The sequence below is a fragment of the Anomaloglossus baeobatrachus genome, chromosome 3, assembly GCF_048569485.1.
Source record: "Anomaloglossus baeobatrachus isolate aAnoBae1 chromosome 3, aAnoBae1.hap1, whole genome shotgun sequence".
In the NCBI taxonomy this organism is placed as follows: domain Eukaryota; kingdom Metazoa; phylum Chordata; class Amphibia; order Anura; family Aromobatidae; genus Anomaloglossus; species Anomaloglossus baeobatrachus.
The window spans coordinates 462585710-462611712 of record NC_134355.1 but is presented as its reverse complement, the minus strand read 5'-3'; the positions used below and the strand labels follow the sequence as shown (position 1 = coordinate 462611712).

General features: G+C 48.6%; 1 protein-coding gene across 4 annotated transcripts in view; it reads left to right on the top strand.

Annotated features, from left to right (window-relative positions):
- Positions 1-26003, top strand: part of ACAP2 (ArfGAP with coiled-coil, ankyrin repeat and PH domains 2) — a 186691-nt gene that overhangs the window by 121034 nt on the left and 39654 nt on the right. For all 4 annotated transcript variants that reach the window (XM_075340520.1, XM_075340519.1, XM_075340523.1 and 1 more), the window contains 2 exons: positions 275-369; positions 1187-1371. In XM_075340520.1, coding sequence (XP_075196635.1) covers positions 275-369; positions 1187-1371 — 280 coding nt within the window. The remainder of the gene's footprint in view (positions 1-274; positions 370-1186; positions 1372-26003) is intronic.

The window sequence follows — 26003 nt, the reverse complement described above, 5'->3', positions numbered from 1 at the left end:
ATGAGATCTGCTATATAAAATGCACAGTGGTCAGTATGAAAAGTACAAACATGAATACTTCAGGAGTTTATTAAGACTAGAGATGTCTTAAATGAAATATCAAAATTCTTTAAAAGAGTAGAAGCAAGACTTTTTCATTCCCTTTAAAGCTTTGATTGCACCTTTTATACATTGACACTTAATTCACTTGTGAAAATTTTTATAAAATGTATATATTGCCTTTAAATTGACCTTTATATTTATGGTATTTTAACTTTCCCCTTTTTTAACATAGCTGATGTGTGAATTGGGGAATGAAGTAATAAATAGCATATATGAAGCACGTGTTGATGCCATGGGAGTAAAAAAGCCTCAAAATGGATGTCAGCGGTAAGTTCTATTGTATTAACTGTTTATATCTTCTTATTTTTATAAAAAAAAAGTCTATTATTTGGGATATTTTACTGTTGAAATTGAAATAAGGTGAATGTATGACTTTGCCAACGTAATCTTTATTAAGAATTTTTGCATGATATTCTCTTACCAGTAAAGGTTCAAACTTGGCGCCTCAGACAGCATGCATATGAAGTAGAGCTTATTCACCAAGGTGATATGGCTTATTCCCATAATGCTAGCTTTACTTTTAGTCAATAAATAATATAAGATTTTTTTTTTCATATAGCACCAACATATGCCATAGCACTCTACAATTTAGAGGGTACTTGTACAAACAAGATAAGACTTTACAGAGTAACACATATTCCAACACATACTAAGAGGAGAGAGGGCCCTGCTCACAAGCTTAGTCATGAGGAAATAGGGGAGGCACAAAGGATAAAAATAAAGTGCTTGGGGTGTAAGGTGCAGCATCAAAATAATAGATAGGACCTTCAAATAATTATGAATGAACCTGTCTCCAGCGAGTATCTGTACGAGTCCAGGTACAAAGGGCTACCGAGTGTGTAGAAGAGAGAATGAGGATAGTTAGATGAATGAGGTGAGGCGATAGGCCAATCTAGAGAAATGCTTTTTTAGAGCACACTTGAAACTCTGGTTGCTGAGAGTTAATTGGATTGTCTGGGGTAGCATATTCCACAAAATTGATGCAGCCCAAAGAAGTCTTGGAGACAGGAGTGGAAGGTTTTTGGGTAACGTCTGAAGTAGACTCTTGTAACGGGTATCTTTTTTTTCCCTTACACTATGAAAGGCAGGAGAAAGAGGCCTACATTAAAGCAAAGTATGTGGAGAAGAAATTTGTGGATAAGAGTGCTGAATCCATGCTGATGGCGAGGAAGAAAATGTTATCCCGGAAGAGCAGTGAGAACCGCCTGAGCTCCAGTGATAAAAGCTTAGGTGTAGACGAGCACAGCAGAACTGCATCCAGAGCCTCAGGTAAGCCATAGTCTATGTACATACTGAGTACAACATTGCAGCTAAAATTACTTCTTTATGACCTCCCATAGATGAGGTCCTGGAGAGAAAAGTACAATTAGAACAATTTGGTCGTAGTTGGGAAAGCAGACTTACTAACATTTTAATGATCCACTAATGACTACATATACTAGCTAATGAACCTGAAAATTCTCTTTACATAACCAGAATTACCATTTAGGACAGCAAAGGTTAAAACACTGTGGTTCCTCTGTCTAGAATTTGTTGGAAATTTGATGATCAGCACAAACCCATAAATGTGCTCATCTTTTAATATTACATAAACTGATCGTCCATGTAATTAAGCAACATTTAAAACCCTTTAATGGGTTACATTGTCTTGTACTGATCTCATATTAATAGCCTATCCATAGTGCATGTCCAGGGGAACACCTTGTATGAGTTTTACGTTTCCCAACCTTAGGGGTCTCCATGATCCTGAGAATTATAGGTGACACCTGGCTTTGCACTCCACCTATAATTCTCAGGATCATGGAGACCATGCTGTATATTGGAAGCTGCAGCCGAAGGAAGGTCACACTGCACGGAGCCACAGCATGACAACTGTCTCTCCCTGGGGTGCCAGCACACACCATGCAGTGAAGTGACCCTCTGGATTGTGATCCTTGTTTCACGGGTGAAATATCCCAAGCACCCACGATACTCGGCCGAGCTCTACGAGTACTCAAGCACCCCAATGCTCGATTAAGTAACAAGCAGTGTAGAGTACTCTCACTCATTACTGGTTGTCATATAGTCCTCATATTCAATAAATAAACTGACAGTCTTGCCAGCAATGGCTGAAGGTTTGACAATTTATTTTGCATTTTTTAATATATCTATAAGTAAAATAAATCATTCTTATGCGTTCTGAATTACTGTGTAACATTGCAGCAATATTCCCTGTATAAATGTCATATCGTTAGCTCTGATCATTTAGGTTTTCTTTATATGATGTGGTTAGATATAACCCTATTTGCGTGATTCAATGTAGCCTTTTTTTAAGCTGAAAACGCAGCGCCACAAAGCATTCAATTGCAGTAAAGCGATGACAGCAGCGGCGGCCCCATGCACTGGATGCCATAATTTTATTGGTATCTATTTTTATTTTTGAAATTTACCAATAGCTGCTGCATTTCCGACCCTAGATTTAGACTGGAGTTAATACGTTTTCCCAGCTTTTTGTGGTAAAATTTAGGACGTCGGCTTATACTCGAGTATATACAGTATCTGCTCAAAGCTAGATATCAGATGCACACCGTTCATCCACAGGAGAGAAAAGCTGTGGCTGTTCCAAGCAATAAAAAGAGGAGTTTTAGTACTCACAGCTCTTTTCATATCTTTCATTGAGGAACCCAGAAAACCATAGGACATAGCAAACAATAGGTGAAGTCTGCTGCCAATAGGAGGCTGACGCTAAGTAAAATACCTCAAGAAATGACTTGGCTCTTTCCCAGCAAGCTACAGTTGACCTACCAGCACCAATCTGCTCAGATAGTGAGCAAGTAGTAGGAGAAACAAAGGAAGAACAACAACGTAACCATGTGCTCAATAAGGCAACCAAGGGTGGGTGCTGTGTTTCCTAATGAAGGCTTTGATAGTGATTTTACTTGAGTACCAAAAATCGTCTTTTCTTGGGAGCCTCATTGGGTGACACAGAAAACCATAGGGAATCACATAGTAGTTCCTGGGTGGGAAACTTAATGACAGTGCTGTATAAGGGAGAATAGCAATCTGTCTAGCTATCACCTGAACAACTGCCACCAGTTGCAACTTTCTGCTCCAACTTGTCTTAGCTGGCACAAATGTAAGAACTCTGTTAAATTTTGAAGGAGTGAAGAGGGAGCATCAAGTATCAGCCTTACAGAGCTGAAGAACAGATGGTGATGGCATACAACCTACAATGGAAATTCTCTGGCAATGCTAACTCTACTGGCAGTCAGATTTATGCAAAGGCTTTTCAAGTTGATGAACCAGGCATTCGAAAACTAATGCCTCTCTTTGGGTTAAAAAAAAACCCCTACAATTTATGGGCGGACAAGTAGAAGCATTATTTTACTAGGGACCCAATAAACATGAGGTCGCCTTGCCGCTGGCTGTTGGGCTCGCATAAAATCTAGCCAATTTTGTGTGCTAAGTATCTCAATTTTTACATGTTTTTTTCATAGCAGCAATGCATGTCTATATTCCCATATTCATTGTTCCACGTATCTTAGCACTGCAGTGTGCAACAGAGTCCTGTCTAGTCCACTAGTACTGAGAGGTCTCGCTTGTTGTACTGACTAGGTGAAAGAGGTGGTCACAGTTTCACCTGGCTCATTTGCTCAATATGATGTGCTGGGAATTCTCCTCTTGTTGGTCAGAGCACTGCTTGGTTTTCTTGTGCTTTTCCATATTTGGGAAATCTTTGCTTGTAGTACTGAAGGAATTTAGGAAGTAGTCAGAGTAAGGCTATGTGCGCACGTTGCGTACTAGCCCTGCAGATATTTCTGCAGCGATCTGAAGAGCACATGTGCGCTTTAGATCGCTGCAGAAATGTCCGTAGTGAGCGCCGATTCCATGCGCTCTGCCTGCAGCTCCTGCCATAGACAGAGCAGGAGCTGCCGGCAAAGCGCAGGAAAGAAGTGACATGTCACTTCTTTTTGTGCAGCGCTTCGGCAGTAGCCGAAGCGCTGCGGTCTTAGACGCCACGTGCGCACGGCCCCTGCACAATCTCCATAGACTGTGCAGGGGACGCAGGACGCATGCAGTTACGCTGCGCTACAAAGCGCAGCGTAACTGCATGTTTTTACGCAACGTGCGCACATAGCCTAACGTCGGTCCGGTAACATGATCTTACTTAAAGGGGTTGTCCAGTCTTAAATGATAAGTCTGCAGTTATGTGACTGCAGACTGATGAATCCTTGCAGTGTGTACACTGTTTGCGAGGATTCACCATTTTCTGAGCCAGGAATGGACTCTCACGTGACTGCAATTGTGTTATGCATGTTCCCAGCCAGAACCCAACTAGTGGGCACTGCCTTACTCCATACAAGTGTATTGAGCAAGGCTGTGCCTACTAGTCGAATGTGCCCACTCCATACACTTGTATAGAATGAGGCTGCGCCCACTAGTCAGGTTCTCGGCGGGAACATGCATATCACACAGCAGCTATCACGTGACCACCGTTCCTGGCTCAGAAACCTGCAAATCCTCACAATGCACAGTGTGTGCACTGGGAGGATTCTTAAGTTTGCAGGCACATAGTCACTTATACCCCCTTTAACCCCTTTAATGAGAGGGCTCAGTCTATTGGTCTGTCTTACTGCTGGAAGTGGTCGGAAACTCCATACTGAGAAGACTTGAAATGATCTGACACACTGTAGGAAGTGGTCAAAATACCGTCTAGTCCGCTTCACGATACACTCCACTGAGAGTGGAAGTGGCATGGCCCCATGAGCCACAGGGCACCTGAGACGATGCCAAGAGAAGGGGGTGCAGAGGACAGAAACAGCCATGGGCTGGCGAGGGAGAGCGAGACATGATGCAATGAAACAGAACTGCCTTGGGTCGATGAGGGAAATATTGCGAGGAGTAGGAAATATAGCGCTAGGAGAAAGAGCCAGCGCAACACAGAAACGGAGTAAGGGGCATACTTAAAGGGTTATTCTCATCTCCAAGATCCTATCCCAGTATGTAGTATTTGTAATAATATTAGCAAATACCTCCAATTACAAATATAGTATAGTTCTCCTGATTAGCCATGTCTCTAACCTCTTGTGCAGGCATTGCAGCTTAGGTATACATAATTATGTCCATTCATATAATGACAGTTATTTGCTTTTGGTCCTAACCTACGCTGCAATGCCCTGTACATGAGGTAAGACATATGGCCATATTAGGAGATCTATACTACATTTCTTGAATGTATTTGCTAATATTATTATTACACCTACCACATATTGGGATAGGATCTTGAAGATCGGAATTGTTGTGGAAGTGGGATTGGTCCGTGGTAGTGGGCAGAGGCGAGCCCCTGCTTCCAGGCAGGGTCTCTCTTCGGTGCTGCACTCCTGCCACCTCCACATTGCAACCAGGGACACCGCAGCTTCTCCTCTTCAGGACAAATTCAGACACAAAGTCAAGGCTAACGTTTCACACTTCTTTACTGAATAACTTTCAATTTCTTTGTCGCTCCATTGGGAGACCCAGACACTTGGGTGTATAGCTATGCCTCCGGAGGCCACACAAAGTATTACACTAAAAGTGTAAAGCCCCTCCCCTTCTGCCTATACACCCCCCGTGCCTCACGGGCTCCTCAGTTTTTTATGCTTTGTGCGAAGGAGGCTGACATCCACGCATAAGCTCCACATCTTAGTCAGCAGCAGCTGCTGACTATGTCGGATGGAAGAAAAGAGGGCCCATAACAGGGCCCCCAGCATGCTCCCTTCTCACCCCACTTTGTCGGCGGTGTTGTTAAGGTTGAGGTACCCATTGCGGGTACACAGGCAGGAGCCACATGCTGTTTTCCTTCCCCATCCCTTAATGGGCTCTGGGTGAAGTGGGATCCGGATCGGTCTTCAGGCACTGAGACCGTGCTCCCTCCGCAGCCCCTGGGAATCTGCTGGATAGGAGCTGGGTATCGTCAGGGACAAGGCCCTGCTACTATGAGGTACTCTGTGTCCCCGTGGGGACCGCGCATGGAGCGCTTGTGCCATACACATTACAGCACTGCTGGGTGTGTTAGTGCGCCGGGGACTACCGCGCATGGAGCGCTTGTGCCATACACATTCCAGCACTGCTGGGTGTGTTAGTGCGCCGGGGACTACCGCGCGGCCGCGCTTATTGCCGGCCGCGCTTATAACTTTAGTCCCCGGCTTCTGCGGCCTAGTGTCGTATATTCCCGCCCACAGGCCTGCCAGTCAGGGGAAGGGCGGGACGCTGCACAGATCGTCAGCGCTGAGGGCTGGAGCATACATTAGTATCCTCCTCCCTCCTCACTCTGTACACTGGGGCACTAGATTCCCGCACTTTTCTTGGGCACGCCCACGGTCCCCTCCTCCCCACAGAACGCCGGCAGCCATTCCTGTCAGCGATTCAGACGCTGGAGAGGAGAGACAACACAGGGAGACCCAGGCAGGGAATCTGGTGATCACACAACCGCTCTGAGCGGTCGGTAAGCAGCACCTGTGGTGCTGGCCCCACTGAGTACCGAAGTGTATATATATATATATATATATAGGCTTATAGGCTATACATTTGCACTGTACGGTCGCTCTGTTGATTTTTGGCTATATACCCTCCTGGATTGTTCTCAGAGGAGACAACATGTCATCCGCAAAAAGCAAGGGTGCCAAAGCACAGGCGTACTTTGCAACCTGTACCTCATGTACAGCTGTACTACCGGCAGGTTCCACTGACCCTCATTGTGTGCAATGCTCGGCCCCTGTGGCACTTACTCAGCCGGAGCCTCTGCGACTGGTGGCCCAGGTGGAACCACCTGCTACCACTGTCCAGGTGACAGGGACGGAGTTTGCAGCCTTTGCTGACAAACTGTCTGAGACTATGGATAAATGGACTGCTAAAATACTGGAAGCATTGCAGTCCAGACCGGTGATTCAGGCCCCGGGCACTGTCCAATCCTTGACCCCTGGTCCCCCTCAATTGGAACAGCAAAGTACCCCTGGGGTAACCCATAGGTCCCAGGGTGAGGTCTCTGACACGGACCGCAGTCCCAGGCCACCCAAGCGGGGTCGCTGGGAAATTCCCTCCACTTCATCACACTGTTCAGGGTCCCAGCAGGAGGACTCTCTGGAGGATGAAGCGGAGGTATCAGATCAGGATTCTGATCCTGAAGCCGCTCTCAACCTAGATACACCTGAAGGTGACGCAGTAGTGAATGACCTTATAGCGACCATCAATCAGGTGTTGGATATTTCTCCCCAGCTCCTCCAATTGAGGAGTCTGCTTCTCAGGAGAAATTCCGTTTCAGGTTTCCCAAGCGTACATTAAAGGGAACCTGTCAGCAGAAATTTCGACTTAAACCTAACAGATTCCCCCTCTGCAGCTCCTGGGCTGCATTCTAGCAAGGTCCCTGTTAGTATTGTGGCCCCTTTCTGACCCAAAAAAAAGAGTTTATATCGAGGTACCTTTTTGGCTTCTGATTCTCTAAATGTGTCACGGGGGCGGGCTGCCTGATGGCCGTTATTCTGCCCCCTGTTCCTGTATGCCGCCCCCATCGCCGATTTCTATACTTCTGGACGCCGCCCACTGCTCCAGCCATCCCCGCGCATGCCCAGTGCTCATCTCTCGTGGATGAGCACTGTGCCCAGTGTCACCGGTGGTGACGTGCGCGCAGGGTTTAGATTATGGGCGGTGCTGTGATGTTAATTACCAAGCAACCGCCCATAATCGCGGGACCGCGCATTCCCCCTCGGCCTGCTTTCTGCGCAAGCGCGCTGCAGCTGAACTCACGTCACCTCCTTCCCATCTTGCCCTGAGGCAGGAAATAGATGGGAGGAGCGCGGAGCAGTGACTACACCGATCAGGAGGAGTTCAGCTGCAGCGCGCTTGCGCAGAAAGAAGCAGGCCGAGGGGGAATGCGCGGTCCCGCGATTATGGGCGGTTGCTTGGTAATTAACATCACAGCACCGCCCATAATCTAAACCCTGCGCGCACGTCACCACCGGTGACACTGGGCACAGTGCTCATCCACGAGAGATGAGCACTGGGCATGCGCGGGGATGGCTGGAGCAGTGGGCGGCGTCCAGAAGTATAGAAATCGGCGATGGGGGCGGCATACAGGAACAGGGGGCAGAATAACGGCCATCAGGCAGCCCGCCCCCGTGACACATTTAGAGAATCAGAAGCCAAAAAGGTACCTCGATATAAACTTTTTTTTGGGCCACAATACTAACAGGGACCTTGCTAGAATGCAGCCCAGGAGCTGCAGAGGGGGAATCTGTTAGGTTTAAGTCGAAATTTCTGCTGACAGGTTCCCTTTAAATATGTTTCTGGATCACTCTGACTTCAGAGAGGCAATCCAGAAAAACCGAGACTGTCCAGACAAGCGTTTTTCCAAGCGCCTTAAGGACACACGCTATCCCTTCCCCCCCGAGGTTGTCAAGGGCTGGACTCAGTGTCCTAAGGTGGATCCTCCAATCTCCAGACTGGCGGCTAGATCCATAGTTGCAGTGGAAGATGGGGCTTCACTCAAAGATGCCACTGACAGACAGATGGAACTATGGTTGAAATCCATCTATGAAGCTATCGGCGCGTCTTTTGCTCCAGCATTTGCAGCCGTATGGGCACTCCAAGCTATTTCAGCTTGTCAGGCGCAGATTAATGCAGTAACACGTACATCTGCCCCGCAAGTGGTGTCCTTAACCACTCAGGCGTCGGCGTTTGCGTCCTACGCCATTAATGCTATCCTGGACTCGGCGAGCCGTACGGCGGTGGCATCCGCCAATTCGGTGGTACTCCGCAGGGCCATGTGGCTACGTGAATGGAAGGCAGACTCTGCTTCCAAAAAGTACTTAACCGGTTTGCCATTGTCTGGCGACCGCTTGTTTGGTGAGCGATTGGATGAAATCATTAAACAATCCAAGGGAAAGGATTCATCCTTACCCCAGTCCAAACCAAACAGACCTCAACCACGGAAGGTGCAATCGAGGTTTCGGTCCTTTCGGACCGCGGGCAGGTCTCAATTTTCCTCGTCCAAAAGGCCTCAGAAAGATCAGAGGAACTCAGATTCATGGCGGTCTAAGTCACGTCCTAAAAAGACCGCCGGAGGAACCGCTCCCAAAGCGGCCTCCTCATGACTTTCGGCCTCCTCAAACCGCATCCTCGGTCGGTGGCAGGCTCTCCCGCTTTTGCGACGCCTGGCTGCCACAAGTAAAAGACCGATGGGTGAGAGACATTCTATCTCAAGGATACAGGATAGAGTTCAGCTCTCGTCCTCCGACGCGTTTCTTCAGAACATCTCCGCCCCCCGACAGAGCCGAGGCTCTTCTGCAGGCGGTGTGCACCCTGAAGGCGGAAGGAGTGGTGATCCCTGTTCCTCTTCAGCAACGGGGTCACGGTTTTTACTCCAACTTGTTCGTGGTGCCAAAAAAGGACGGATCCTTCCGTCCCGTTCTGGACCTAAAACTGCTCAACAAGCATGTGAGAACCAGGCGGTTCCGGATGGAATCGCTCCGCTCCGTCATCGCCTCAATGTCCCAAGGAGATTTCCTAGCATCAATCGACATCAAAGATGCTTATCTCCACGTACCGATTGCACCAGAGCATCAGCGCTTCCTGCGTTTCGCCATAGGGGACGAACACCTTCAGTTCGTGGCACTGCCTTTTGGCCTGGCGACAGCCCCACGGGTCTTCACCAAGGTCATGGCAACAGTGGTGGCAATCCTACACTCTCAGGGACACTCGGTGATCCCTTACTTAGACGATCTACTTGTCAAGGCACCCTCTCAAGGGGCATGCCAACACAGCCTGAACATTGCTCTGGACACTCTCCAGAGTTTCGGGTGGATCATCAATTTTCCAAAGTCAAATCTGACACCGGCCCAATCACTGACATATCTTGGCATGGAGTTTCATACTCTCTCAGCGATAGTGAGGCTTCCGCTGAACAAACAGCGTTCACTACAGACAGGGGTGCAATCTCTCCTTCAAGGTCAGTCACACCCCCTGAGGCGCCTCATGCACTTCCTAGGGAAGATGGTGGCAGCAATGGAGGCAGTTCCTTTTGCGCAGTTTCATCTGCGCCCACTTCAATGGGACATTCTCCGCAAATGGGACAGGAAGTCGACGTCCCTCGACAGGAACGTCTCCCTTTCTCGGGCAGCCAAAGCTTCCCTTCAGTGGTGGCTTCTCCCCACTTCTCTGTCGAAGGGGAAATCCTTCCTGCCCCCATCCTGGGCGGTGGTCACGACGGACGCGAGCCTGTCAGGGTGGGGAGCGGTCTTTCTCCACCACAGGGCTCAGGGTACTTGGACTCAGACAGAGTCCTCCCTTCAGATCAATGTTCTGGAGATAAGGGCAGTGTATCTTGCCCTAAAGGCGTTCCAGCCGTGGCTGGAAGGCAAACGGATCCGAATTCAGTCGGACAACTCCACAGCGGTGGCATATATCAACCACCAAGGCGGGACACGCAGCCGGTAAGCCTTCCAGGAAGTCCGGCGGATTCTGCTGTGGGTGGAAGCCACAGCCTCCACCATATCCGCAGTTCACATCCCGGGCGTAGAAAACTGGGAAGCAGACTTTCTCAGTCGCCAGGGCATGGACGCAGGGGAATGGTCCCTTCACCCGGACGTGTTTCAGGAGATCTGTTGCCGCTGGGGCATGCCGGACGTCGACCTAATGGCGTCCCGGCACAACAACAAGGTCCCGACATTCATAGCACGGTCTCAAGATCACAGAGCTCTGGCGGCAGACGCCTTAGTTCAGGATTGGTCGCAGTTTCAACTCCCTTATGTGTTTCCTCCTCTGGCACTGTTGCCCAGAGTGTTACGCAAGATCAGGGCCGACTGCCGCCGCGCCATCCTCGTCGCTCCAGACTGGCCGAGGAGGTCGTGGTACCCGGATCTGTGGCATCTCACGGTCGGTCAACCGTGGGCACTACCAGACCGACCAGACTTGCTGTCTCAAGGGCCGTTTTTCCATCTGAATTCTGCGGCCCTCAACCTGACTGTGTGGCCATTGAGTCCTGGATCCTAGCGTCTTCAGGATTATCTCAAGAGGTCATTGCCACTATGAGACAGGCTAGGAAACCAACGTCCGCCAAGATCTACCACAGGACGTGGAAAATATTCCTGTCGTGGTGCTCTGCTCAGGGTTTTTCTCCCTGGCCATTTACCTTGCCCACTTTTCTGTCCTTCCTTCAATCCGGATTGGAAAAGGGTTTGTCGCTCGGCTCCCTTAAGGGACAAGTCTCTGCGCTCTCTGTTTTTTCAGAAGCGCCTAGCCAGACTTCCACAGGTACGCACGTTCCTGCAGGGGGTTTGTCACATCGTCCCTCCTTACAAGCGTCCGTTAGAACCCTGGGATCTGAACAGGGTGCTGATGGTTCTTCAGAAACCACCGTTCGAGCCAATGAGGGATATTTCTCTCTCACGCCTTTCGCAGAAAGTGGTTTTCCTAGTAGCAGTCACTTCACTTCGGAGAGTGTCTGAGCTAGCAGCGTTGTCGTGCAAAGCCCCTTTCCTGGTGTTTCACCAGGACAAGGTGGTTCTGCGTCCGGTTCCGGAATTTCTCCCTAAGGTTGTATCCCCTTTTCATCTCAATCAGGATATCTCCTTACCCTCTTTTTGTCCTCATCCAGTTCACCAATGTGAAAAGGATTTGCACTTGTTAGATCTGGTGAGAGCACTCAGATTCTACATTTCTCGTACGGCGCCCCTGCGCCGCTCGGATGCACTCTTTGTCCTTGTCGCTGGCCAGAGTAAAGGGACACAAGCTTCCAAATCAACCCTGGCTCGGTGGATTAAGGAACCAATTCTCGAAGCTTATCGTTCCTCGGGGCTTCCGGTTCCCTCAGGGCTGAAGGCCCATTCTACCAGGGCTGTGGGAGCGTCCTGGGCCTTGCGGCACTAGGCTACGGCTCAGCAGGTGTGTCAGGCAGCTACCTGGTCGAGCCTGCACACTTTCACGAAACACTATCAAGTGCATACCTATGCTTCGGCAGATGCCAGCCTAGGTAGGCGAGTCCTTCAGGCGACGGTTGCCCACCTGTAGGACGGAGCCGTTTACGGCTCTATTATGAGGTATTATTTACCCACACAGGGACTGCTTTTGGACGTCCCAAGTGTCTGGGTCTCCCAATGGAGCGACAAAGAAGAAGGGAATTTCTTCAGCGCTCTATTGGGAGACCCAGACGATTGGGTGTATAGCACTGCCTCCGGAGGCCACACAAAGCAATTACACTAAAAAGTGTAAGGCCCCTCCCCTTCTGGCTATACACCCCCAGTGGGATCACTGGCTCACCAGTTTTCTGCTTTGTGCGAAGGAGGTCAGACATCCACGCATAGCTCCACTGTTTGTAGTCAGCAGTAGCTGCTGGCTATATCGGATGGAAGAAAAGAGGGCCCATATGGGGCCCCCAGCATGCTCCCTTCTCACCCGCGGTGGTGCTTGTAAGGTTGAGGTACCTATTGCTGGTACAGAGGCTGGAGCCCACATGCTGTTTTCCTTCCACATCCCCTGGTGGGCTCTGTGGAAGTGGGATCTTGCCGGCCCCCAAGCCCTGAGGCCGGGCTCCATCCACAGACCCAGAGAACCTGCTGGATTTGGAGCGGGAGTGCCGTTCAGGGACAAGGCCCTGCAACTTTCAGGTACTCTGTGTCCCCGGCAGGCACGGACACTCTCAAGGCTTGCTGAGCGTTATAGTGCGCCGGGGACAGTAGCGCTGTGCGCTGGGGTTAGGTCACTGCAGCTTTGCTGAGTGACGTTACATGTTGGGAACTACTGCGCCGACCGCTACTGGAGCGGCGGCGCAGCTGCGACTTGTGGTGCGCCGGGGACTTTGCGCCGACCGCGCTTTTACGGCGGCGGCGCTTCTAACTTTAGCCCCCGGCTTCTGCGGCCTAGCGCCGCTTCGTTCCCGCCCCCACCCTGTCAATCAGGGTAGGGGAGAGACGCTGCTCAATTGGCAGCGCCGAGGGCTGGAGCTCTATTTACATGCTCCAGCCCTCTCACTAGGCACAGTGGGAAGCAGGCTTCCCGCTCTTCGTCTGTATACGCCCAGGGCCCGCCCCCCCTCTCCACAAGGACGCCGGCAGCCATTACACATGCGGTCTGGCTGGGGAAAGGCAGCAGGCTCTGGGAGACCCAGACTAAAGGGATTTCGGCGACCACACACCCGCTCCTAAGCGGGCGGTAAGCTGCACTTTAGTGCTGGCCCCACTAGTGCCTCAGTGTTATATTAGTGTACTTTTTTCTTAGTACCATATATATATATATAGTTGCACTGTAAGGTCGCTTCTTGGCTGGACACCCTGTACTGCTCTGAGGAGGCAGCAACATGTCATCCGCAAAAGGGTGCCAAGGCACAGGCTGTGTACACTGTTTGTACTGCATGTGGGGCTGATCTACCGGCAGGCTCCAAAGACTCACATTGTATGCAATGTTCAGTCCCAGTGGCACTCCGTCAGCCAGAGCCTATGGTGGTAGTGGCCCAAGCAGAGACGCCTGTGAACCCTGCCCCGGTGACGGGGACAGACTTTGCAGTTTTTGCTGATAAAATGTCTGTGACTATGTCAAAAATCCTGGAGACCTTGCAGTCCAGGCCAGTTACTCAGACCATGGACACTGCTGTGTCTATGCTCTCCGGTCCCCCTCAGTTGGAACTAATCCGTACTTCAAGGGGGTCTCAAGCATCACAGGCTGAAGTCTCTGACTCAGATGACAGTCCCAGGCAGCCTAAGCGAGCTCGCTGGGAAAGACCCTCCACGTCATCACACTGCTCAGGGTCTCAGCGAGAAGAGTCTCTCTGTGATGAGACTGAGGACGGTGATCAGGATTCTAATCCTGAGGCCCCTCTCAATCTGGATGCCCCTGATGGTGACGCCATGGTTAATGACCTTATATCGGCAATTAATAGACTGTTGGATATTTCTCCCCCAGCCCCTTCTGCAGAGGAGGCAGCTGCACAGCAGGAGAAGTTCCATTTCCTGTATCCCAAGCGTAAATTAAGTGCTTTTTTGGACCACTCTGACTTCAGAGAATCGATCCAGAAACACGACGCTCATCCAGACAAGCGTTTCTCTAAACGTTCTAAGGATACCCGTTATCCTTTTCCCTCTGAGGTGGCCAAACGCTGGACCCAGTGTCCAAAGGTGGATCCCCCAATTTCCAAGCTTGCGGCTAGATCCATAGTCGCAGTAGAGGATGGCGCTTCACTTAAAGATGCCAACGACAGACAGATGGACCTTTGGTTGAAATCTGTCTATGAAGCTATCGGCGCGTCGTTTGCTCCAGCATTCGCGGCCGTGTGGGCACTCCAAGCTATTTCAGCTGGTTTAGCACAGGTGGATGCTATCATACATCCAGCAGTGCCGCAAGTGGCGTCCCTAACTTCGCAAATGTCTGCGTTTGCGACCTATGCTATCAATGCTGTCCTAGAATCTACGAGCCGTACCGCTATGGCGTCCGCCAATTCTGTGGTTTTGCGCAGAGCCTTGTGGTTAAAGGACTGGAAAGCAGATGCTGGTTCCAAAAAATGCTTAACCAGCTTGCCATTATCTAGAGACAGACTGTTTGGTGAGCCATTGGCTGAAATCATAAAACAGTCCAAGGGTAAGGACTCTTCCTTACCACAGCCCAGAGCAAGTAAACCTCAACAGAAAAAGTGGCAGTCGAGGTTTCGGTCCTTTCGAGGCTCGGGCAAGGCCCAATTCTCCTCGTCCAAAAGGACTCAGAAAGAACAAGGGAGCTCAGATTCCTGGCGGGCTCACTCACGCCCCAGGAAAGCAAATGGAGGAACCGCTTCCAAAGCGGCTACCTCATGACTTTCGGCCTCCTCCCTCCGCATCCTCGGTCGGTGGCAGGCTCTCCCGCTTTTGCGACATTTGGCTGTCACAGGTCAAAGACCGGTGGGTAACAGACATTTTGTCTCGCGGGTACAGAATCGAGTTCAGTTCTCGGCCTCCACTTCGGTTCTTCAGAACCTCCCCACACCTGGTGGCGGCAATACCAACCGAGCAGATGCCATGCGGCAGGCGGTGGACTCTCTAAGAGCAGAAGGAGTCGTGATCCCTGTCCCCCCTCAGGAACGGGGGCGAGGATTTTACTCCAATCTCTTTGTGGTTCCACAAAAGGACGGCTCCTTCCGGCCTGTTCTGGACCTAAAACTGCTCAACAAGCATGTGAACGCCAGGCGGTTCCGGATGGAATCCCTCCGCTCAGTCATTGCCTCAATGTCTCAAGGAGATTTCCTAGCATCAATAGACATCAAAGATGCTTATCTCCACGTGCCGATTGCTACAGAGCACCAACGCTTTCTACGCTTCGTGATAGGAGACGACCATCTTCAGTTCGTAGCTCTGCCATTTGGTCTGGCGACAGCCCCTCGGGTGTTCACCAAGATCATGGCGGCAGTGGTAGCAGTCTTGCACTCTCACGGACACTCTGTGATCCCTTACTTGGACGATCTACTGGTCAAGGCACCCTCTCAAGAGGCATGCCAACTCAGCCTGAATGTTGCACTGGAGACTCTCCAGGCGTTCGGGTGGATCATCAACTTCCCAAAGTCAAATCTGTCACCGACCCAATCACTAACGTATCTTGGCATGGAGTTTCATACTCTCTCAGCGATAGTGAAGCTTCCGCTGGACAAGCAGCGGTCTCTACAGACTGGGGTGCAGGCTCTCCTTCAAAGTCAGTCGCACTCCTTAAGACGCCTCATGCACTTCCTCGGGAAGATGGTGGCGGCAATAGAGGCGGTTCCGTTTGCGCAGTTTCATCTGCGTCCACTTCAATGGGACATTCTCCGCCAATGGGACGGGAAGTCAACATCCCTGGACAGGAAAGTCTCCCTTTCCCAGACGGCCAAGGACTCTCTGCAGTGGTGGCTTCTTCCCACCTCATTATCACAGGGAAGATCCTTCCTACCACCGTCTTGGGCGGTGGTCACGACAGACGCGAGTCTGTCAGGGTGGGGAGCAGTCTTTCTCCACCACAGGGCTCAGGGTACGTGGACTCGGCAGGAGTCCACCCTTCAGATCAATGTTCTGGAAATCAGAGCAGTGTATCTTGCCCTACTAGCCTTCCAGCAGTGGCTGGAAGGAAGGCAGATCCGAATTCAGTCGGACAACTCCACAGCGGTGGCATACATCATCCACCAAGGGGGGACACGCAGTCGGCAAGCCTTCCAGGAAGTCCGGCGGATTCTGATGTGGGTGGAAGCCACAGCCTCCACCATATCCGCAGTTCACATCCCCGGCGTAGAAAACTGGGAAGCAGACTTCCTCAGTCGCCAGGGCATGGACGCAGGGGAATGGTCCCTTCACCCAGACGTGTTTCAGGAAATCTGTCGCCGCTGGGGGGTGCCGGACGTCGACCTAATGGCGTCACGGCACAACAACAAGGTCCCAACCTTCATGGCACGGTCTCGCGATCAAAGAGCGCTGGCGGCAGACGCCCTAGTGCAAGATTGGTCGCAGTTCCGGCTCCCTTATGTGTTTCCACCTCTGGCACTCTTGCCCAGAGTGCTACGCAAGATCAGATCCGATTGCAGCCGCGTCATACTTGTCGCCCCAGACTGGCCGAGGAGGGCGTGGTATCCGGATCTGTGGCAGCTCACGGTCGGCCAACCGTGGACACTACCAGACCGACCAGACTTACTGTCCCAAGGGCCGTTTTTCCATCGGAATTCTGCGGCCCTGAACCTGACTGTGTGGCCATTGAGTCCTGGATCCTAGCGTCTTCAGGATTGTCCCAAGGGGTCGTTGCCACCATGAGACAGGCTAGGAAGCCCACGTCCGCTAAGATCTACCACAGAACGTGGAGGATATTCTTATCCTGGTCTTCTGCTCAGGGAGTGTCTCCCTGGCCATTTGCATTGCCTACCTTTCTTTCTTTCCTGCAATCTGGGTTAGAAAAAGGTTTGTCGCTCGGCTCCCTTAAAGGTCAGGTCTCGGCGCTATCCGTCTTTTTTCAGAGGCGTTTGGCACGCCTTCCTAAGGTGCGCACGTTCCTACAGGGGGTTTGCCATATCGTACCCCCGTACAAGCGGCCGTTAGATCCATGGGATCTGAACAGGGTACTAGTTGCCCTCCAGAAGCCGCCCTTCGAGCCTCTGAGGGAGGTTTCACTTTCTAGACTATCACAGAAAGTGGCTTTTCTGGTAGCGATCACATCTCTTCGGAGAGTGTCTGAGCTGGCAGCACTATCATCCAAGGCTCCCTTCCTGGTCTTCCACCAGGACAAGGTTGTGCTGCGCCCCATTCAGGAGTTTCTCCCGAAGGTGGTATCCTCTTTTCATCTTAATCAGGATATCTCTTTGCCTTCGTTTTGTCCTCATGCAGTTCATCGGTATGAGAAAGATTTACATTTGTTAGATCTGGTGAGAGCACTCAGAATCTACATTTCCCGCACGGCGCCCTTGCGCCGTTCGGATGCACTCTTTGTCCTTGTCGCTGGTAAGCGCAAAGGGTCGCAGGCTTCTAAGGCCACCCTGGCTCGATGGATCAAAGAACCAATTCTTGAAGCCTACCGTTCTGCTGGGCTTCCGGTTCCATCAGGGCTGAAGGCCCATTCTACCAGAGCCGTGGGTGCATCCTGGGCATTACGACACCAGGCTACGGCTCAACAGGTGTGCCAGGCAGCTACCTGGTCGAGTCTGCACACTTTCACCAAACATTATCAGGTGCATACCTATGCTTCGGCGGACGCCAGCCTAGGTAGAAGAGTCCTGCAGGCGGCAGTTGCCTCCCCGTAGGGGAGGGCTGTCTTGCAGCTCTAACATGAGGTATTTCTTTACCCACCCAGGGACAGCTTTTGGACGTCACAATCGTCTGGGTCTCCCAATAGAGCGCTGAAGAAGAAGGGAATTTTGTTACTTACCGTAAATTCCTTTTCTTCTAGCTCTTATTGGGAGACCCAGCACCCGGCCTGTTGTCCTTCGGGATTATTGGTTTGTTTGCGGGTACACATGTTGTTCATGTTGAACGGTTTTCAGTTCTCCGATGTTACTCGGAGAGAATTTGTTTAAACCAGTTATTGGCTTTCCTCCTTCTTGCTTTTGCACTAAAACTGGTGAGCCAGTGATCCCACTGGGGGTGTATAGCCAGAAGGGGAGGGGCCTTACACTTTTTAGTGTAATTGCTTTGTGTGGCCTCCGGAGGCAGTGCTATACACCCAATCGTCTGGGTCTCCCAATAAGAGCTAGAAGAAAAGGAATTTACGGTAAGTAACAAAATTCCCTTCTTTGTTTACTTACCGTAAATTCCTTTTCTTCTAGCTCCAATTGGGAGACCCAGCACCCGCCCCTGTTTTTTGTGTACACATGTTGTTCATGTTGAATGGTTTCAGTTCTCCGATATTCCTTCGGATTGAATTTACTTTAAACCAATTTATAATTTTTTCCTCCTTCTTGCTTTTGCACCAAAACTGAGGAGCCCGTGAGGCACGGGGGGTGTATAGGCAGAAGGGGAGGGGCTTTACACTTTTAGTGTAATACTTTGTGTGGCCTCCGGAGGCATAGCTATACACCCAAGTGTCTGGGTCTCCCAATTGGAGCTAGAAGAAAAGGAATTTACGGTAAGTAAACAAAATTCCCTTCTTCTGTGAAGCACATTCGCTACAGGCACATGGCTTGAACGTTACAGGCATGTTACGGTTTGTTTAATGTCACATTTCCCTGCACACTGCTCCCTCCTGCACATCTCTCTGGCTACTACAGGACTGTCTGTTACCCCCGGCAACACCACAGTGGCAGCTTGTAAATTCAAGGAGTCCCACATGGATCTAATCGCATCCCTCCCACAGGGATTCGTTTCACCACCGGACAGAGTTCCTTCACCACTGTCCCTGTGACGACCCGTTTGCACAAGGTCCATGTTACCTCATGCCTGACCGGTCCTATTGGAGTCAGTTGCTTTCCGGAAGTTCCACTAGAATCCAGGCCCACAGCTTCAGTTTCGGTCCGTGCCTATTTCTGCACCCGGTTACTGAAGATTTTCCTTTGTCCACTTGATCTGGGTTTCCTGGGGTGACCCTGAGGGTCTGGCCAAATTTCTCTGGGCTTCTCTAACTATAGCTCCCTCAGGTACAGCCTCTTCTCTCTACTCAATGATGTCCCTATCTGACTAATCCCAACTATCAACTAGAACTGACTGTTGCTGGGAGGATTTAAACTTTAACTGCTTCAGCCCTGTTCTCCATCCCAACCACAAGCAAAGGCACCATGGAGCAGTGACACCTAGCGGTGCCTGAAAACAGTGCACCTGAGACCACACACACATAAACAACTTTTCAGATACATAAATACACAAAACAATCATGATGTCTTCAGGGGGCTGCAGGGCATCGGTCGGCCCCCCCTACAGGAATAACCATTTAATTTTCCTGAAGAAGTGTGGTCCTGAGAGCACTCTGCCCATCTTCTCAATACAACATACCATGTTCTGGGGAACGGGCAAGCAGAAAACCAAGGCAAAGGACCAATCGCTTGGTGCCTGATCATTGAATGCATCTGGTACTATGGTCTTGCCATCCCGATGAGAGAGACTAACCACTATAGACTGTTCTTTCTGTCTTTACTGGGTTGAACAGAGTGGCTTATCCTGCTCTGTTACCTATCCTAAAGGGGAATAAAAAAAGGAGACTTAAGCACAATGCAGTAAAGCCCATGGATAAAAACAGAACTGGATCTTGGACCTGTGTGGTAGACATGTCCTATGTGAAATTAAGCCTAAAGGGGTGGTCCGGCACGTAAAATGTATTTTAAAGCTATCAATGTAACCACTTTGTAATTATCTATATTATATGATTCCCTATTTATCTAGTTGCTAATGTTATGTTATTTAATGCACTTCCGGTGATATTTTGTTTGAGAAGAGTCTCAAACGTGACTTCAAAAGAGGCTGGTGCTGCAGTTACTCTCCACAGTGTCCATCGCCGCTCCAGGAACCTATCACCAGGGGCTGGTGCTGCCGGTACTTACTAGTTTCTTGTATCAACACCCTCTAAGAATACCCTGGATGATGGGTAATGGACACTTTGCCCAAGGTTGGTGGACCAACGTCATGCTGCCCCTCTCTGCTGCCACTTACATTGCTTGTGTGAAGGATGTTAGCAGGGGGCAGTGCTACATGCAGTGAGTGACACCAGCACCGTCCTTAAATGATGCGTCATCACTGCTTCTAGCGCCACCCTTAAACAAAGGGGCTAGAAGTAGTAATTCCCCAGTGAAGCTTCGTTTAGAGGGCAGTGCTAGAGGTTGTGGGGCGGCGCTAGTATCAATTACTGCATCTAGCAATGCCCACTGCTGACAAATTTCACGCAACGTAGCTGATGGCAGAGAGTGGAGTAGCTTGCTGGCTCTTCGCTAATCTTCATTTTTGCTTTAATTATTCTATCTCTATAACTGTAATTTGTTTATTTCTATATGAACCTCTGAATTGTAAAGCGCAGCAAAATATGTTGGCGCTATAGAAATAAAGATTATTATAACTATTAACCTCGTCCACAGCGTCTATCACCCATCATCCAGGATCCTGGACATTATCAGAGGGCTGCGATGCAAGAAACTAGTAAGTAACAGCAGTGCTTCCCCTTGGTGACATCTTGTTCTGGGAGAGGTGAGACACGCTGTGGGAAGTGACTGCAGCACCAGCCTCCTGTGATTTCATGATTGAGAATCCTCAAACAAAATGTCACAGGAAGTGCAGTAAAAAAACCAAAACATTCTTTTGGGATTAGATATAGGGGAGAAGTGTAGGGAATTGTTAATAAAGAAAATTACAACAGTAGTTAGGGGTAAAGATAGATTGCAACAAAATTTGTTTGTGCCGGACCATCTGTTTAAATGAGTAGCTTCAAGTAGGTATGCCAGATGCTGGGAAGAACCAAACTCGTTTTTTTATGTACTTAGTGTTCGTTTTCTTGTGGCCCAGACGTCACCAATCGTTTCCTGTGTCCCCAAATGAGGCGCCCAAGAAAGTCTAAACTTTGTTGTAGCCTCCACGACTCAAAGACTAAGCCATGACAAAGACCAAGTTAAGTGATTGGATATATGCCTGCATTTTTTGGTGTGGTAGGTGCTCAAGAAGGATCCAGTCCCATATATAATAAAAAGCAAATACATAAACTGGTGGACACCGCGATGTGCACTTGTGCTACAAGCTGAGCAGACCGTCTACACTGCACACTGATTAAAGTCTGTTAGACCGAAACGTCTGTGCTGTATCTGGTCAAGCTTACTCAATAAAATACCAGTTTATTTAACTAATTGAGTGCCAAGTATTTGCTCTTTGTATAAATTATTCTAACCATATATAAAAAAGCTAGTCAGTTTTAATCTTTGTGTGTTGAAGGCTGCTATAACTTTAATTGATCTCATACTAGCAAACTGTCTCCATTGGAGACACTTGCAAAAGGTCTTACAGTGTTGGCAGTGTTGGGCAAATTAATTGGGACAAAACATTTTTGAAGTAAAATCGTAAGTTGGTTACCAGTCAGTGATTCAAACCGGTTTTAACTGCTTTGAACAGGTGTGAGTGTACAACCTTGAGTAACAAAATGTGGTTTGACTGGTTTTAGTCAGAAAATAACAGCTAGCTGCCCCCTCAGCTTCAATTGAGAGCTTGTTTCTGTGATGAGTGGTTTAATGTAGTTTTTCTCTGTGTGATTCGTGCCTGTAAAAATGGATGTTACTCCACGGAAGAGGTCTAGAATTATTACCCTTAATGAACATACAAGTCTGACTGTAAGAGAAATTGCTTCCACCGTTGGTATTAGAAAATTTACCATTTCAAGAATAATTCTCACAGACAATGAATCTGGATCAATTTCTCCAAAACGAAAAGGGAAATGTGAAAGAAAAAGGAAAACGACACCAAAAACTGGTAAAACACTTCTCAGAAATAGTAAAATTAATACAAGAAAAACAAGTAAAGATCTCCAAAGAGACTTATTTGCTGCAGGTATTGATATTAGCAATTTGAGTGTTACAGCGTAGGCTTCTGTAAGTTGGTCGGAGGGCAACAAAGCCAGTAAAGAAACAACTTCTCATATCTCCCATGAAGGCAAAACGACTCGCATGGGCAAAATATAAACCTTGGACAACTAGCCAGTGGAAATAGGTAATTTTCAGTGATGAAACCCATCTTTTTGTTCAAGGGTACAGAGCAAGTGTTGTTACAAGAAGCAAAAATGAACCATTGCGAGCTGATCATATTCAACAAACTGTAAAACACCCTCAAAAACAGATGTTTTGGGGCTTTTTTACAGCTGATGGTACAGGGAGCTTATTTCCTGTTGATGGTATGATGAATTCATCCAAATACATAAACGTTTTAAAACGTTTTATTGTGCCATTCATGCGTACATTTGAAGGGACATTCCAACAAGCTTTGGCTCTATGCCACAATTCCAAGTGTGTGAAGAAATTCCTGGAAGAAAATAAAGTAAAAGTGCTGGACTGGCCTGGCAATTCACCAGACTTAAATCCTATAGAAAATTTGTGGAGCATTGTGAGGAGAGGTCTTGGCAAAATGGACTGTACAACCAAAGAACGCATGATAAACCGTGCCATACAAGTGTGGCTCCATGATGAAGAACTGAAGAATTTATGCAACAACTTGGTAGAATCAGTGCCAAAACATATTGAAAATCTCATATCTGCTAAAGGATGGCATATTTCTTACTAAAATTGTATGTAACAGTGCATTATAACATTTTATTATTAAATATTCAAAATTGTGTTTTTGCTTTGTCCCAATTAATTTGCACAGGACTGTATATTACAAAAGCACTATTTTGTTGCATAAAATGGATTAGTTAAGTACACCAGCTGATTAACTGCATTTGATCTATGTGCCCTCTGTGTGCCACATACACCTGTAGACCTGAAGAAACCCTAATATCGATTAACATGTAGTGGTTCTAGAAATAATTACAAGTGAAATAATGGCTGTGATGACACTGCATCTAATGACTCCACATATGAAGATTTAGCGGTTATTTTTTAATTTCAGAGTGAGACTTAGTGTTTCTTGTTTTTTTCTTTCTTTAAAGGGAATCTGTCACCAGGTTTTTGCCACCTAATCCGAGTGCAGCATAATGTAGAGACAGAGACCCTGATTCTAGCGATGTGTCACTTACTAGGCTTCTAACTGTAGTTTTGATAAAATCATTGTTTAATTTGCAGTAGATTATCATTAGAGGACTACTTTGCCTCATGCCAGGTGGTCAAGCAATATACATGAGCTCTATACATAACCCTACCTCCACCACTGATTGGTAACTTTCTATTTACAATTACATGGACAAAAAACTGTCAATCATTGTTGTGGGCAGGGATATAAAGCTCCACATTCAAATAACTGCTAGATCTGCAGCAAAGAAAACAGTGATTTGTATCAAAATGATATCAAACAGCTCAGTAAGTGACACATCGCTGGAATCGGGGTCTCTGTCTACATTATGCTTCACTCAAAGGGGTAGCAAAAACCCCTTTTAAATCTAGTTCAAGATTTCAGAATTGACAGTCTTAGTGCTGATTTACAAATGTTTTTCAATAAATTATAATACCATTAAAAAGTTAATTTATTTCAGTAATTCAATACAAAAAGTGAAAGACTTATATAGTCTTTAATGTTGATGATTATGGCTTACAGCCAATGAAAACCCAAAAGTCATTCATTATCTAAAAAAATTAGAATAATTAAACAAAACACCTGCAAAGGCTTCCTAGGTGTTTAAAATGGTCCATTGGTATCGTTCAGTAGGCTACACAATCATGGGGAAGACTGCTGACTTGACACACTCCACAAGGAGGGTAAGCCACAAAAGGTCATTGCTAAAGAAGCTAGCTGTTCAGAGTGCTGTATCCAAGCATATTAATGGAAAGTTGAGTGGATGGAAAATGTGGTAGAAAAAGGTGCACAAGCAACCGGAATAACCGCAGCCTTGAAAGGATTAAGAAAAGGCCATTCAAAAATTTGGGGGAGTTTCACAAGGAGTAGGCTGCTGCTGGATTCAGTGCTTCAAGAGCCACCACACACACATATCCAGGACATGGGCTACAACTGTCGCATTCCTTGTGTCAAGCCACTCATGACCAATAGACAATGCCAGAAGCGTCTTACCTGGGCCAAGGGGAAAAAGAAATCCAGGTCCCAGAGTTTGGAGGAAGAGTGGAGAGGCCACAATCCAAGCTGCTTGAGGTCTAGTGTGAAATTTCCACAATCAGTGATGGTTGGGGAGCCATGTCATCTACTTGTATAGGTCCACTGTGTTTTGTCAAGACCATAGTCAGTGCAGCCGTCTACCAGGAAATTTTAGAGCACTTCATGCTTCCCTCTAACGTCAAGCTTTTTGGAAATGGAAATTTCATTTTCCATCAGGATTTGGCACCTGTCCACACTGCCAAAAGTACCAATACCTGGTTTAATAACCACAGTATCATTGTGCTTGATTGGCCAGCAAACTCACCTAACCTAAACCCCATAGAGAATCTGTGGTGCATTTGTGGCGCCCCTTAGGCTTCCGTCGCCACAGAGAGGTTGCACCTCAGCCAGAGGTGTGATGTCCCATCCTGGGTAAGAATGAGGTCATATGCCGGTCCACAGACTAAACTTGCACACACCAATTGGTAGGCATACACTGGGTCAGGGATAGTGGCAGCAACCCCCATAGATGTATTCATGGGGCCGTAAGTCTCATTTCTGGTCCCAATAGTGTGGGTGGGGCCTAGTCAGTGGGTGTGTGGGAGGAGTCAGCAAGTGTGCATAGAAAAGGGAACCAGGAAGTTCAAGTTCAGTCAAGTCTACAGTGTGAGAGGGAGAAGGAGAGGGAGGTAGTTACCTCAGGAGAGTGAAGGAGTAAGGTCTGAAGAGAAATTGACAGAAGGAAGTTCCTGGTGGAGATCCTGGGGTCTAGTTAAGCCCAGGTGACACCGAGCAAGAAAGGATCCCAGGGCCACGAAAGGGCATATTGGCTCGTGGCCTGTTCCACTGAAAGATCCGGTGGAGGAATCTGGCTGCATTCAGGGACGGTCCCTAGACTGAGGGAAGAAAGACAATTCCTCAAAAGTAACACCGAAAGGCCTGGGGTGGTTGCAAGCGCCCAGGGCCACAACCTGCCACAGATCCCCCTGTGAAGGGGGCAAGATACAACTGCGGTTAGCTCCCTTTGTTCAGGCCCTGTGGTGGTGGTCAAGGCTAGGAAGTCAGTCAGGAAAGAGACACATAAGGGGTGCACCGGTATTGACCTCTGAACTACCCGAGATCGGCGGAGGCACCTGACAGTGGATCCCAGCATACTGTGGGCAACCGGTTTGCTAGCACCTGGACTCAAAAACAGTGTGTAAAAGACCTTAACTACAAGCCCTGTATTGTCTGATTCATTCTGCACCTCGTCCACAACACCATAGACTTTACCAAACACAAAAGGTTTCCCCGGGGTATTTGCTCTACCTGTGGATAGCAAGAAACGCCTCAGCTGCCATAACATCAGCCCCGGAGGTCCCTTCCAGCAGCTGCGGCCCTAAAGAGCTGCAAATTACCACAGGTGGCGTCACGAATCATATATAAACATTATCATCATCTCCCCCAATATCGCCACATTAATTGACTCCACCAGGATCACGGAATCTGGCCCCGCCACCGCTGACTACCCCAGACTAGTCCGGCCCGACACAGAGTCACCTAAGGCTCTGGGGTGGGCGAGTCACATTGTCAAGAGGAAGATGAGAAACACCAGACTCAACAATGCAGAAGAGCTGAAGGCTGCTATCAAAGCAACCTGGGCTTTCGTAATACCTCAGCAGTGCCGCAGGCTGATTGCCTCCATGCCACGTTGCATTAATGCAGTAATTCATGCAAAAGGAGCCCCGGTCAAAGTATTGAGTGCATTTACTGTACATGCTTTTCAGTAGCCCAACATTTCTGAGT